Here is a 13,905-nt window from a genome sequence, read left to right as displayed (position 1 = left end):
GAAATGAGTAACATAAGAATTCATAGCGAGTAATAAACGTATTTGTAAATGTAATTAGACTACATGTAGAATATAAAACAATTACTGAAACATAAATATACACATTTTGGGTTATTTTCTAATATTGCTGTGACTTGAATTTACAGACGTAAAATATGTTAAACCTGGCTCTCACCGTTTCGCTGGTACATTAATATAAATAACGATGACTTCATAAGAACAGCCATGAAATAACATCTTCAATATCAACACTTGACTAACGCATGACTGACTTCCTGTTGTATATGTTTCTTCTTGCAGACGTAACAGACATGAACCAGGGCAAATTCCGCCGCTGTCTCTGATTGGTTCAGAAATATGGAATCAGATGACGTAGGCGTCAAAGGAAAAAGGTAACTTTCGGTCATTTCTGGTTCAGACACGACTGGACGCCTTGTGTACAGCTGCCGCCGGGGAGGTAAGAACGTGCCGAACATGCCGGGTTAAGCGGGATATCAGTCTCTTAAACTGAAACCGTAAGCTTATTATTGCCTTTATCCGTTTGTTGAATCGTGTTTGGGGTGATTTATAAGGGCCATACTGAACAGCTTTAATCCACTTCCTCGGCGGGGTATAAACTTGCAGTTGGGTTGCTCAATGGTGTGGGTAACATGAGGCGGCTTTTTTGTCAACGTTTTGTCTGCTGCTTCCCTATTGTTAGTCAGTCAGTCCCTAGAGAATATCCTTGTTAAAATGTTGCCAATTCCCACAGTTTTTCTTTTAATAGACCTTATTATATTAGCAACTGTATGGGGATGTTAAACTAGATTGGGTTTAGGCGGAAATAACGCAGCAACTCGTAACTACCATTTAGAGAAATGATATATAAAATGTCTTGGCTATATTAGTCTAACACGGATACCAGATACTACCATGGTGATTGCTTATTCACGTGCTCCTGTTGTGTTGCATTTGTGTACAGTTTTAGACCAGTCTTCAGGTGTTATGTCAGCGAAGAGACGGATGTAACAGAACATTATAATATTATTTTGGGTTGTATATGAGCTTATTTGAATATTACGGTATCAGCCGCCAGGAAACCAGACTGAGGCTAACCAACATGCTGTTTCCACAGGTGCGTCATTCTCCAAAAATGAACACGTCCCATCATTGCGTATGTTCCCGGCCCCTCTCCCACCTGCCCCTCTTCCCTGTTGTTTTTTAGAGTTAAAAAAAGTAAGCTGTATATATTTAAGTGTAAGCAGGTTTAAAGGTGCTATAATATGGGTCAGAAAAAGAGACAAATACGATTCTTGAATTCTGGAAGTGTTGCAGTTTTTCCACATTTATCTCTCAGCCATTTTTTAAGGAATTCATACAGTTGTTTGACGTACATTAGAGGTGTGATTCACTGAAATGTGAATCACATTTTGTGCAGCCTGATGCTGCAAGAACAGGTCAGGTCCATATAATTTCTTATGAAATGATGATCCACATTGGAGAGGACACGCGTTATTAAAGGTACAGCAGGGGTGAAAGGGGTTGAAATGGTGGCAAGACCCAACTTTTTTTGTTATTCACTGTAAGAACAAAATATATTAGAGGTAATTTTTATCATTTTAACATTAAAGCTAAATCGGTTTTGTTATTTCTGATTGAAACTGATTTCATTTTATCAAGTTAATTTACAAACTACGATTATGTCTGTAGATTTTTCAGATTTTTCTCCTCCTTTCACACCTAAACCTATAAGCGAAAGTGCTTGCTGTTTGATATCTGTGCCAGTGTGAAATCAGTGATTGCGTGTGTGTGTGTGTGCGTGTGTGCGTGTGTGTGTGATGTATAGAGAGAGAGGCTACATTCTGCAAAGCAGCTGCCCCAGCTTCACTTCCCGTGCCACTGAAAAACGGAGGCTTCTAGTTCTGTAAAAATCTTTGAAATAGTCTTAGTTTTTGACACATTTATTGAATACATTTTATTTTAAAATAAATCTGTTTAAGGGGAAACTGGCTGATTCAAATCTCTAATAAACATCTTCAACATGTGGTTGCTGTCTCAAAGTGTGTGTTGGCGACATTTATTTTTAAAATTCAGAAAAAAACTTGAGTTATGATGACGACACAGGTTGTAGCTAAGCCACATCTTCCACATTGATGTCCGCAGCGCGCTGTGTGAGCTCTGTCTCAAACTCTGAAATCTGTGACAATAGTGAGCATCAAGAACAGTGAGCGTCTGTGCAGAACTGGTTTAAGATAATATTCCAAAGCAGGTTATGATTTCAGGGAACCCAACGTATAACAGCTTACCAAATATTGCGTCGAAGCAGTAACTGTTTGGAAATTTGCAAATTTCAAGATAACGTTTCCAAGCGGTTGGAAGCACACGCCACTCCACCCTTAGCAACTACACGAATACTACGCGTTACAATTAACCCTTTGTTTAAACAGACTCCAGCACACATTTTCATGTTTGTCCATCCTGGTTGTGTGTTCAGCCTTTATTTACTTATTTATTTTTTTTTAAATCACGCTTTCACTGGGTTTTATCTCCTCTACATCCGCTTTAGTGAGGTCATTGTCGAGCTGAGCTTGACCTATAGTGGCCCTTCCACTGACCACCGAGTGGGGTGAGCCTCAAGAGCATCGTCATTGGTTGTCTGTCGCTCTATCCCCTCCAGCATAGCTCGCAGGGCTGTTGTCATTGGACGGCAGCCAGCCAGGCCAGTGGGGACGACGTGTCCACACTGCTTCATCCCTCTGTGACCTCTCAGATGACCCCCGCCTCTTTAGTTCATGAAAGACAACAGGTGTTTGAGTGAAAGGGAGGGAACAATTGTGACTCAAGAAGGCTGTACTTAAAGCTAGAGGTTGACTGACTGATTTTTACAGAGTGAGGGAAGAATCTGGTAAGTGATGACACTGATTGTTGTTGTGAAAAATGTCTTTTCTGCTTCTAGTTGTGTTGGTTAGGTTTGTTAGTAACTTGTGAGTCTGGCATCATTTAAAACTTCCCTTTTTACTGGTTGATGCGGTGTTCATCAGTTTAACGTTAAATAATTATTGCACTTTACTAAGTCGGTGCGAGAATCTCTCGATAAAATAACCTTGTGTAAAAATAACACAGTATTACCGCATTTACTCAAAATGTTAAAATGAACCGACTATCCCAAGCACTGACAAAGTAACATGGCTTCAATACTATACAATAATTTAATGTAGAAGTAGCAGTTTTTTTAAAACTTTGATCCACAGACTTGTAGTAAAAGAATAAAAACAGTTAAATTTAGAAGTAGTTGTCAAGTTTGTGTTTTGCAGGATATGATGGCCTTTTGACATTTTGCTATTTTTTATAAAGTGACACAAGTCATAAACTGATATCAGCTGATGATTATCTTTTCGTTCCAGCGGCTGGCCTGCGGTCATGCTGCTTTGAGTTTGTGAACTCTCATTTTATGACGGTGTTGCTTTAATTAAAGACATAGTTTCTGGAAGTTTGGGGAAAAAAAGTCTTTTTAAAAACAAGAGAAATTAGGAGCGTTCTTTTAAATAGCTGATCAGTAATGCCTAGCTATGTGTGGGGGAGAAATTTGACCAATTTTGATACGAATAAGTTACCCATGCCTGGGTTTTTAAATTTTGCTGCCTCAGTAAAGACGAATAAGATAACACTTTGTAATGATGCAAACTTAATCAGAATTTTTAGCATTTAAATTACATTTTTATTTTCATATTGAAGTGTTTTCTTGTTCTTGTTTCCTTTTGTTTCTGCTTTTAGCTGAATCTGTGGGGACATTGGACCAGAAACCTTCATTCTGCGCCTGTGAGACCTTGTGGAAAAATCTGTCTGCGGTCCTTTCCTGTGCCAGGATAAAGGTCCAGTCGCGGTTGATAAACCAAGGTCTGCTTTTCAGTTCCCTTCTAAACGCACCCAGAGAGCATCATGGGCGCCCAGTCAGACTCAACCCTCAAGTCAATCCTCCTCTTTCCAGTCCACCTTCTGATCTGGCTGTACTCCCTCATATCCTTTTTGCCCTGGTACTTCATCACCGGAGCCGGCCAAAAAAGGACGCAGTCTACGAGAATGAAGGCCCGCTCCACCACAGGGTCCCCAGAGGGGCCGTACCGCTCTGTAGACCACTTTGAGTCCCTGGCCACAGAGGACTTCCAAGGGAAGGACACGCTGGACAAGTTGTTCAAGCACGCAGTGGAGCGCTTCGGACTAGCCGATTGTCTCGGCACCAGAGAGGTGCTGAGCGAAGAGAACGAGATCCAGCCCAACGGCAAAGTGTTTAAAAAGGTAAGACTGTCTAGTTTTTCCACTGTTACCTGTTTGGGGACGTCTCTAAAGCTTCATTTAATTGTTTCTCCGTGTAGCTGATACTGGGAGAGTACAGGTGGCTGTCGTACAACGAGCTGGACTCTACAGTGAGTGATTTTGGCAACGGACTGGCAGCTCTGGGACAGCAGCCCAAAAACACAATCGCCATTTTCTGCGAAACCAGAGCGGAGTGGATGATAACTGCCCAGGCATGCTTCAGGCACAACTTCCCATGTAAGGAAAGCCCAGTGCAAGCTGATGTCATTACAAATGCATAGGGAAAAAAAAACGAGCTGCATTTAACTCGCCGTGTTTACAGTGGTGACGTTCTACGCTACGCTGGGAGAAGATGCGATTGCGCACGGACTCAACGAAACTGGAGTCACTCACTTGGTCACCAGCATGGAGCTGCTCGAAAGCAAACTTAAAGTGAGTTGATCCGTTTAAAGCCGTGCTTGAAAATATGTGTGTCCTAATTATGTGGTTTTAAAAGCTATCAGGAGATCTTCATGAGACCTAAAAGAAAACTGGAAAACAGGAAAATGTGGTTTATTGTGCATAAATGAATTGAAGACACTTTAGTATGTGCAGAAATGAGATTATGCGTGACCTTAAAACTGTTTTTGATTGTAAAGTTTTTCTCCAAGCATGGTATCACAATGTTCACATCATTCTACAAGAGATTTAGCAACTCTATAGCCATATTCCAAAAACAAGTGGATCTTCAGTCTAGGAAGAGTTTGGGTTGATTTTATTTGGGGAGAACCAATATTGCATTCCTTTCTGACATCACAAAAATTAATGTTTAGTGGCATTTCTAAATAATTTGTAATATGTCGGCTGTTTTATTCACTTTTTACGGATTTGGCAAATTCAGAAAGTCTTGCATTTATTTAGCTCAGTTTTGGCCCATAAAAAGTCTTAAATACACAAAGAATTTTAGAAATTTTGTTGCTTTTTGGGGGTGGGGAATTTCACAGGTGAAGTTAATTTTGTTGCATTATTTGTAGTATTTAACAGAAAGTGGTGTGTTGCCACACTGCTATTTAAACCATAATACCATAAGTAATAAACACTGTTTGAGGATGATTTTTTTTGGCATCCTCATAAAAATCAACCCTCATCTCCAACCTGCAAATTGTGTTTCCGAAACTGGCTTATTGTGGGTTTGTATTATTAAAATCTAAACATTATTGTCATATCAGATCTTACCAGATTTGGCTTTAATACAGGGAAATCGGTAACTGGATAAAACCTGTTATTGATTACTTTTATGAAGGTTTCTCCGTACTACAGAATGGACTGCTTGGATTTCAATTTTCTTAAATCATCAATTGAATGAAACAGAAGTTATTAAAGTAAGTAATTTATCATAACTAATTCATGTTCTAAGTGTACACTACTATAGTATTAATTCTTAAACTTTAAGTTGGTGGAAAGCCTGGATCAGAGATGCAGGATACTGATTTGTACACAATGGCTGAATGATGCAGCACAGAACTTTCCAAACTGCACTGGACACCGACGCCTGTGACACGCTGTACTTTCCCCAGGAGAAATGCCGACGCATGGTTGTTTGTTTTTGTGGTCTGGAAATGTGCCAAGTGAGGATGGCAATAGATCATAGAAGAACTGGTTGCGACTGACCAAACAGGTCCAATTTGTAAAGTAAACCAAATGACTTGGGTTGCAAAGAGGGTTGTGCTTCAAAGTGGGACTAACTCAGGAGTTTCAGTGCAGAGGGTCAATCGGGTTGATCAGATCACCGGGTGACATGAATCAGCCGATGATTATTAGGGTGGTGCCAGTGAAAATAGACTAACGTTTATGTAAAATGACTCGCATCAACTGTTATACTTTTATTTCTACAGAAAGTACTACCGCAGATCTCCAAACTGAAGCACATCATCTACGTGGACGAGAAGAAGGTGAACACAGAAGGCTACCCAGAAGGACTTTCCATCCACAGCATGAAGGCGGTGCTGGACCTGGGCGTCCTGCCGGAGAATGGTGTGCATTTCTTCAACTTACGCGAGTCATTGCACTTTTTTTTTTGTTTGTCCCTTTTAAATTTCTGCTGTAAAAGACAGTGATTTCTTTATTTCTCCTGCAGCGAAGAGAGAAATTGTGACGCCGCAGCCCTCCGATCTGGCCGTGGTGATGTACACCAGCGGTTCCACAGGCAGACCCAAAGGGGTCATGATAGTCCACAGCAACCTGATCGCAGGGATGACAGGCCAGTGTGAACGCATCCCTGGACTTGGGTAAGTTTCACCAGTTCTCATCATCACTCATTTTTAGGCCTCCGAATACGTTGATGTTTCAGAGTGTTAGATCTGGAGGACTGCCCTAGAGTGACCCCTGTCTACCACTCAGCTGATTTCAAACGTTGCATTATTGTGACAGTGTGCATTTCAAACCACTGGCTAGGGAACTGGTAGTCAAAGTTCCTCATTGTTAAGATAAATAAGTGGAAGAGAAGATGATCAGTAACGACTGGATTTAATCTCTGTGTGTGTGTGCGTGTGTGTTTTGACAGACCTGATGATACTTACATTGCATATCTGCCCCTGGCTCATGTTCTGGAAATGACGGCGGAAATCTCTTGTGTAACATACGGCTGCCGGATTGGTTACTCATCCCCCCAGACTTTGTCAGATCAGGTAAAAATGGCTCGCAGTGTGACGCAGCCGTGTGCTTTATCTCGTAATCATGTGAAAGGTTATTCGTACGGGTAGTCTCACCCGTCATTGCTGTTTTGAGTCAGAAAATTATTGCTGATCTTTGTCAGTTCATTGGCCTCTGTCGCCTTTAGTCCACCAGAATAAAGAAAGGAAGTAAAGGAGACTGCTCTGTCCTCAAACCCACTCTGATGGCAGCAGTGCCGGTAAGAATATACAACTTTATTTTCTTTTTTACTTCATTTTCCAACAAAATAAATCCGTTCATTTTTTCCGCTGAAACAGGAAATCATGGATCGCATCAACAAGAATGTAATGAGCAAAGTTCAGGAAATGAGCTACCTTCAGAAGACACTGTTTACTCTGGGCTACAAATACAAACTGGAGCAGGTCAAGAGGGGCCATGACGCACCTCTCTGCAACAAGTAAGAAACCTAAACGGTGCTTCTTTCCCCCTCCACCCTCATCGGAGCGCATTTCCCAGGCACATGACGTTGTGGTTGTTTAGCCTCAAATCCAAACAATCTGTAACGTGTCTCTGCAGGTTGCTGTTTCGGAAAGTGAAGAAACTACTGGGTGGGCGAGTCAGGATGATGTTGTCCGGCGGAGCTCCCCTGTCCTCGGCCACTCAGAGGTTCATGAACGTGTGCTTCTGTTGTCCGGTGGGCCAGGGCTACGGCCTCACCGAAACCTGTGGAGCCGGTACCATCACTGAAGGTATGTTGTTGTTCTTTTGTTGGTTTTGTTTTTTTTATGATGGAGGCTGGTGTTTGGCCAGAAGTCATTTAAAAAAATAAAATAAAAATACATGGGCACCATCTGGAATGGAATGGAATAGAACATAACACGGCATTAAGTACTAGTCAAGCTTTGGAGCCTTCATCCAAATGTACCGTGGAAAAGTTAGGAATATGTTCAGTAACAAAATTCACTACAAGTAAAAACAAATTATCAGAGATGTAAAGTAACATACAAAAGTGTTTTTCATGTATTCAGCATCAAACCACAGTGGCATTTAGTTGAATTTTATCAGTTAGTTCATTTGTATAGCATATTTCAGCAACAAGGCACTTCAAAGTGCTCTACATCATAAAAACACAAAACCAAAATGTGACAAACGCAAAAGTCAGTCACCAATTTAAGAACAAACATGACGTTTTATCGAGTGTCGTCATCAACAACGGTGATAAAACTGATTGGCTGTTTTCGCAGTTTTCTTCAAGTTTCTTCCAGATTTGTGGCGCATGGAAGCTGAATGCTGCTGATGTTAGCCCCCTTCTACTATGACTGCTCTAAATAAAACCAACTGCAACTACTCACTTTCAGAAGTCATGACGTTCCCTAGGGGTGCAATGATAGTCAGTGGGATGTCTATTGTTAATCAGACACATGCAGACGTGACCTTCTGAACCAGTCAGTCAGTCAATCAGTGACTGATTTATCAGACTTTTCCACACTTAGAAAAAATCGTTGGATAAGATCTGTTTCACATGCATCGTCCGATTTCCCAAAATTAAGAAAATTGTGGCTAATTTCTCAGCGAACTCTTAAATAAATGAAGCCCACTTGTGCGGAATGTAATCTGAGTAGTGTTCAGTGACTAAATAGGATCATGGCATCTAGGGAAGATAGCAGGGTTATAATTGTGGAAAAGTTGGCAGACAGGCATGATTGACTAGTAACTTCAGAAATCCCATTAGTTGAAACTCATTTGCCATCTGTATTGAGATTCATATTTTTGCAGTAATTGACAGATAAAATAGTTGCCTATGTATGAGTAACCCAGTAACTATCTTGTTTTGCAGTCGCAGACATCAGCACCGGCCGTGTTGGAGCTCCTCTGATTTGCTGCGAGATCAAGCTCAGAGACTGGACTGAAGGTAGAACCCTGAAGCATGTTGCTGCATCCTGTAGTCGGCACAACAGAAACTATTTTTTAATGCAGGATAATTACGCGTTACAATCTGCCTGCTCTGTTTTGCCTCTCAGGGGGCTACACCAGCAAAGACGAGCCTCATCCAAGAGGGGAAATCCTGATTGGCGGTCCCAACGTTACCATGGGTTACTTCGGGCAAGACGGCAACGATCAGGACTTCTTTACGGACGAGAACGGTCAGAGGTGGTTCTGCACCGGAGACATTGGAGAGGTTTACCCGGATGGCTGTCTGATGATTGTAGGTGTGTATGTTGCCCAGTCAGCTTCACTCAATGGTTCTGTTTGCAAAACACACACACACACACACACACACTGCTTATTGATTTGGAAAAAGAGAATCTGGACTTTTGCACCTTATAACTTCTGTTGATTTTTGTTTATGAAGATCGCAAAAAAGATTTGGTGAAGCTGCAGGCGGGGGAGTACGTGTCTCTCGGTAAAGTGGAATCTGCTCTGAAAACCTGCGCTCTCATCGACAACATCTGTGCTTACGCCAACAGGTGAGCTACAGATCTGATGTGTGCTGATATGAAACATTATGTACCAGAGGGCTGCTAACAAGACTTTTTTTTTTTTTTTTGTATGTTCCCATAGTGTCTTATGCCTTTAGGACTTTTTGTGTTTACAACAAACAGGTTTAACTGAACTGGGATGACCTGTGTAATCTGTCGTGAAAAAGCTTCAGGCTCTTTGTATGTTCACATGAAAAGAGCCGCTTAACAGAGCAGAACATGGAAATGGCTCAACTAGGTCATGGGTGAAGATTTAACCAGCAACACTGAAATACTGGGACTTTAAGTGGAATTTAAAAATAGTTAGTTGGTTAATGGGGCTGGACGATGTGGCTGAGAAATGCATCACGATATAAGCATTTCATAAGTCAATATCGATAATTATCGATTAGTTTTAAATTTCTGAAATACTGCCAAACTGTCGCCATGACCTTTCCCCTTAAAGCAGAAACCTTAAACCGGTGCTGCAACTTATTCAGATTGTTGCTAGGTAACCAAAGAGCGAGTGAGTTAGTTGATGCCACCAACTTTGCTTAGCTGACTGTGAGAGGTCGAGCAGCTCAAGTCTTTCCTCTGCCTACATCCCCCAGAATGCTATGCAGTTCTGGATCAGAATTCAGTGAAATTATTAAATATTCTATCAAACGCATCTATCGATGGTGACCTGTCGTGATATATTATTGATTTATTATCCAGCCCCATTTGTCAAATAAGTAAGTTAAAGGCTTGTTGTTTTAGGTTGACATTAACTTTATACTGTAGGGTTTCGGTTTATTCGTATAATACTGACGCACAACCTGCCAGAGCAGATTCTGTGTCTGGCTGATCTATCCTGGCTCAAACAGAGCCTCATTCATAACAACATGGCTGAATGAGCCATTAACCTCACTGAGATGTGAAGTCCTCTTTGAACAGTCGTCCCTTTGCTGCCAGAACGGCACACAGAAATCCCGCTTCACTCATGGTACGTTTGCATATACAAATACAGATGCAGAGATAACCGGTAGCAAATGAAAACATAGCCTATATCTTTAAACACAGTGTACGGTGAAAATATTGGGTAAAGCACTTTTTATAGCCGAGTTGTGTTTGAAAAATAAATGGAAGTTTGTTTGTACGTTTATAATTTTGAGTGGCTTGATCTTTCAGTGTTTGTGCCGTTGGACGGCTATTGTACGAAAATGAAACGGAAACCTTCACGTTAACCTTGTTCCTGCAGTGAACAGAACTACGTGATCAGCTTTGTGGTTCCTAACCAGAAAAAGTTGACGGAGCTGGCCAAGCAGAGAGGCATCGGGGAGAAATGGGAGGAAATCTGCAACCATCCGGAAATGGAAAAAGAAGTTCTGAGGGAGATCACAGAGGCCGCAGCTAAAAGTAAGAGTTAGCTGACAGGATGTCTGAGTCTGGATTTTATTTTATTTTTTCTGGTTCTTGATACAAATCCAACTCATAAGAATAGAAATTTGCTGAATCTAAAATGTTTGTGATTCAACGTTTATAACTACACAGTTAAATGTTTAGCAGTTTCATGAAATGCTAGGGTAACATTAGCATGTTTTCTTGCTGTTTTGATATGACTCCTTTATAATTTCTATGCCATTATGTGCAGACAAGGAAAAAAAAAGTTCTCTTGATTGTCATAAAATTTAATGACTAGTGTTTCAGCTGCTCTCTTTTCAGCTGAGTTCAAAATGTGTAATCTGAGTATACTGTAGTTTCTAAAGCCAGCAAACCAAAATGGGCTTTTTAAAATGTGTAAAATGTGGTTTTATGGCTGGGAGTGTGGCTAAAACATGATTATTTTGTTTTTTGTTTTCTTTAGTTAAACTCCAGCGGTTTGAAGTGCCAGTAAAGGTACGTTTGAGTCCCGAGCCGTGGACCCCAGAGACTGGCCTGGTCACAGACGCGTTCAAGCTGAAGAGGAAAGAGCTGAAGAACCACTATCTCAACGATATAGAAAGAATGTACGGAGGAAAATAGACAGGTTTTAAATATCACAATAGTCAATATTTGTTTCTGTAAATAGCCTAGCTTTGCCAAACCAATGCACAAAGGGAAACAAGTCTAGAAGAATTCACTTTTCAGTTTTCAGGAAATATCCCCAGATCCAAACATCTGACAGAAACGTGTGCTACTGCAGGCTACAAAACGATTTCCGTCCATCTCTTTCCGACGCGTTAGGAGATTCAAGGTTGTTTTTTTTTCTTTTGTTTTTTTTTTCCACGTCGGAAGCAGCCATGTTGGTTGTTTGCCAAAGTGCCTGAAAGGCTCTGTTCTATACACTTTGGTTTGGTTTTCAACCCTGGTACCCAGTTTCAAGCTGCTGGCGTACCACAGGACTTAAGAGGAAAGGAATAATCTGAAGCTGTACATAGTCGTTGCTGTCGATCCGTATGTGCTGCTTTTTATTTATGAGTGTAGGATCTACGACTGTCTTAAGAGATGCACTGAAGTAGCGGGTCTAATTTCATCAAAAGGGTCAGAGACTTTTCACAGCACTCTACTGCCATCTGCTTAAATTTACCACCGTCTGGAGTCTAGGTGATTTAAAAAAAAAAAAGCAAAAACAAAAAAAAACACTCTTGTCCATAATATTTCTAATTAATCGCTGTGACTTCCAATACAAATATGAACTAAGGTCATCCTCGAAGAGGCCTGGTGTCTGCTTTTGTACAACTGGAGTATTGCCGTTACTGTGCCTTCAGTCTGCAGTACTTGTGTGGTAGAACTGTAGGAAGAGCCAAATATGAAAAAACAAACAAACCAATGTTTCAAAAACAACTTTACTGCCGTGTTAAGTTTACATATTTATTGAATATTAAGCCCAGTTAGAGATAAACAGAAAATGATCATTGTTTTTTTTTTGTGTGTTTTTTTTACGCAAATGATCATGCCCGCTTGTCTCTTTTGTTTTCTTTTTTTTTGGTCAACTACTGTTGCTTCTTTTTTGTAAAGACCAAAATATGTAAACGAGGTCACTCAGGAAGACAAGTAAATATATGAAAAGCGTGAAATTAATTGTCAAATGAGCGTGTTTTGCTTCGATAGGAACATTAAAATGACAAAATTCTCTTGGGCACCTTATTTATTTAAGAGCTAATGCGCTTAACATGAAAACGCTTTTTTAGCAATAGTCCCAACTGGCCTACTGTAATATAGTCTGTGTATGTTAACAGTTTAATATACACTCTTGGTATAAAGAGGATCAGAACTCTTGTTTCACTTCATCATCATCATCGGAGTGTTTTTCTCCGTATTTTTCCAGTTATTGTTGTACTGACGGGTTTTTGTTGTTGGGACTTTGAGGCGATGGCAACCCCTTTCCAGACGTTTGGTGAACCAACTCGCATTTGTTACTCCAACCATGACCACATTGTGTATGTTCAGCATTTCAGAAATAAACACTTTTTTTCATATTTGTGTTTTGGTGTTTGGTATTTTTCCACTCTTTCACGCAGGATTTTTTATTTTTTTTCCCAGGCAGTCATAAAATGTTGAAATATTCCATGAGTTAACTTTACATCAAGGAAGAAAGCAACTGGTATCTATGCATTAAGTAGTTTCAATGCTGACAAAGCAATTTATCCAAGGAAGTTCTGCATCTTAGACCCTCTATATTCATTCCAGGGCAGTATGGTGGTTTGCTATAACGTTCATATTTTTAAAACCTTTTTAATAAATTCTTTGTTAAGCTTGAGCTGCTTTGTAAGGAGAGACAAAAAATGTCGGTGAACAGATGAGCAAAGCTGTAGGAGATGTACTGAAAAGAAAAATTGCAACATTGTTCTACAAAGTTGTGGAAAAAAATTACTTTAACAAGAGTATGGATGAGAAGAAAATAAATGTATTAAAACCTTGCAAGGTGAGAACAGAAATGCAGAGTCAAAGAAGTCTGCTCTTAACAGTGGATCTGGCTTCATTTTATAGGTTCTGGTCAGAAGAGAGACTTGATCGGACTAGAGGTGTGAATCACCTACATTGTGATGTGCCAGGGACTCTGTGGAGCCCAACACAGATGATCTTGCCATTTGTCTATTGTTGAGCATAGGGGCTTGTTCTTTCATGCTAAAGTTCTACTTAGGGGAAGTAACACTAGATGGTCTCCAGGATCAAGGAGCTGCTGTTATATGACACTAAGTCTTGAGAGCAGCTTGACCAATCTCATAAGACTATGCAGAAATAACTAAAGCAGAAGAGGGTTGAGGCACACATTATACGTTTTTCCATTACAAAAGCATTGACGCAGGGAGACTGAAAATATGTGCATTGCTGCCGAATAAAATTAAAAATAATTAACCACATAGCATTTTGCTTCCACCTCACAACCACGTGTCAGGTCGTGTCGACCTGACATATTTAAATGCGTCGTTCTCGTTGGTTGCAAAAGGGCAAAATGTTGATGAATTCGCAGAGTGTGCGTACTATCAATTGAATGTTGAGAAACCGCTGGCACACTTTTCCAAGCAAAGCTCAACTT

The 13,905-nt window shown here is 40.5% G+C and overlaps 1 protein-coding gene across 3 annotated transcripts; it reads left to right on the top strand.

Moving 5' to 3' along the window:
* The first annotated feature begins 305 nt into the window (after positions 1-305).
* On the top strand, positions 306-12,844 carry acsl4a (acyl-CoA synthetase long chain family member 4a). 3 transcript variants are annotated; one of them, XM_081611569.1, is made up of 16 exons: positions 306-457; positions 3,754-3,876; positions 3,968-4,275; positions 4,353-4,530; positions 4,616-4,725; positions 6,168-6,306; positions 6,410-6,560; positions 6,836-6,959; positions 7,112-7,183; positions 7,263-7,402; positions 7,522-7,694; positions 8,783-8,857; positions 8,967-9,155; positions 9,299-9,413; positions 10,645-10,802; positions 11,251-12,844. In XM_081611569.1, exons 3-16 carry the CDS (start codon positions 4,060-4,062, stop codon positions 11,406-11,408), a joined length of 1,998 nt encoding a protein of 665 aa, XP_081467695.1. In that variant the 5' UTR covers positions 306-457; positions 3,754-3,876; positions 3,968-4,059; the 3' UTR covers positions 11,409-12,844. The 3 variants fall into 3 exon arrangements, with proteins under 3 accessions (XP_081467695.1, XP_081467693.1, XP_081467694.1); XM_081611567.1 differs by having other exon boundaries at positions 3,754-4,275; XM_081611568.1 differs by having other exon boundaries at positions 411-515; positions 3,754-4,275.
* The last annotated feature ends 1,061 nt before the right edge of the window (positions 12,845-13,905 follow it).

The sequence above is a fragment of the Poecilia reticulata genome, chromosome 10 (assembly GCF_904066995.2).
Source record: "Poecilia reticulata chromosome 10, P_reticulata-male-v2, whole genome shotgun sequence".
Taxonomy (NCBI): Eukaryota; Metazoa; Chordata; class Actinopteri; order Cyprinodontiformes; family Poeciliidae; genus Poecilia; species Poecilia reticulata.
Note: the sequence above shows the minus strand (reverse complement) of the source record. Positions and strands in the feature narration are given on the sequence as shown.

Coding starts and splice junctions, on each gene's coding strand:
- acsl4a (XM_081611567.1), top strand. CDS start 3,919: ATGGGCGCCCAGTCAGACTCAACCCTCAAGTCAATCCTCCTCTTTCCA. Junction 4,726..6,167: donor TGCTCGAAAGCAAACTTAAA/GTGAGTTGATCC, acceptor TTATTTCTACAG/AAAGTACTACCGCAGATCTC. Junction 9,414..10,644: donor ATCTGTGCTTACGCCAACAG/GTGAGCTACAGA, acceptor TTGTTCCTGCAG/TGAACAGAACTACGTGATCA.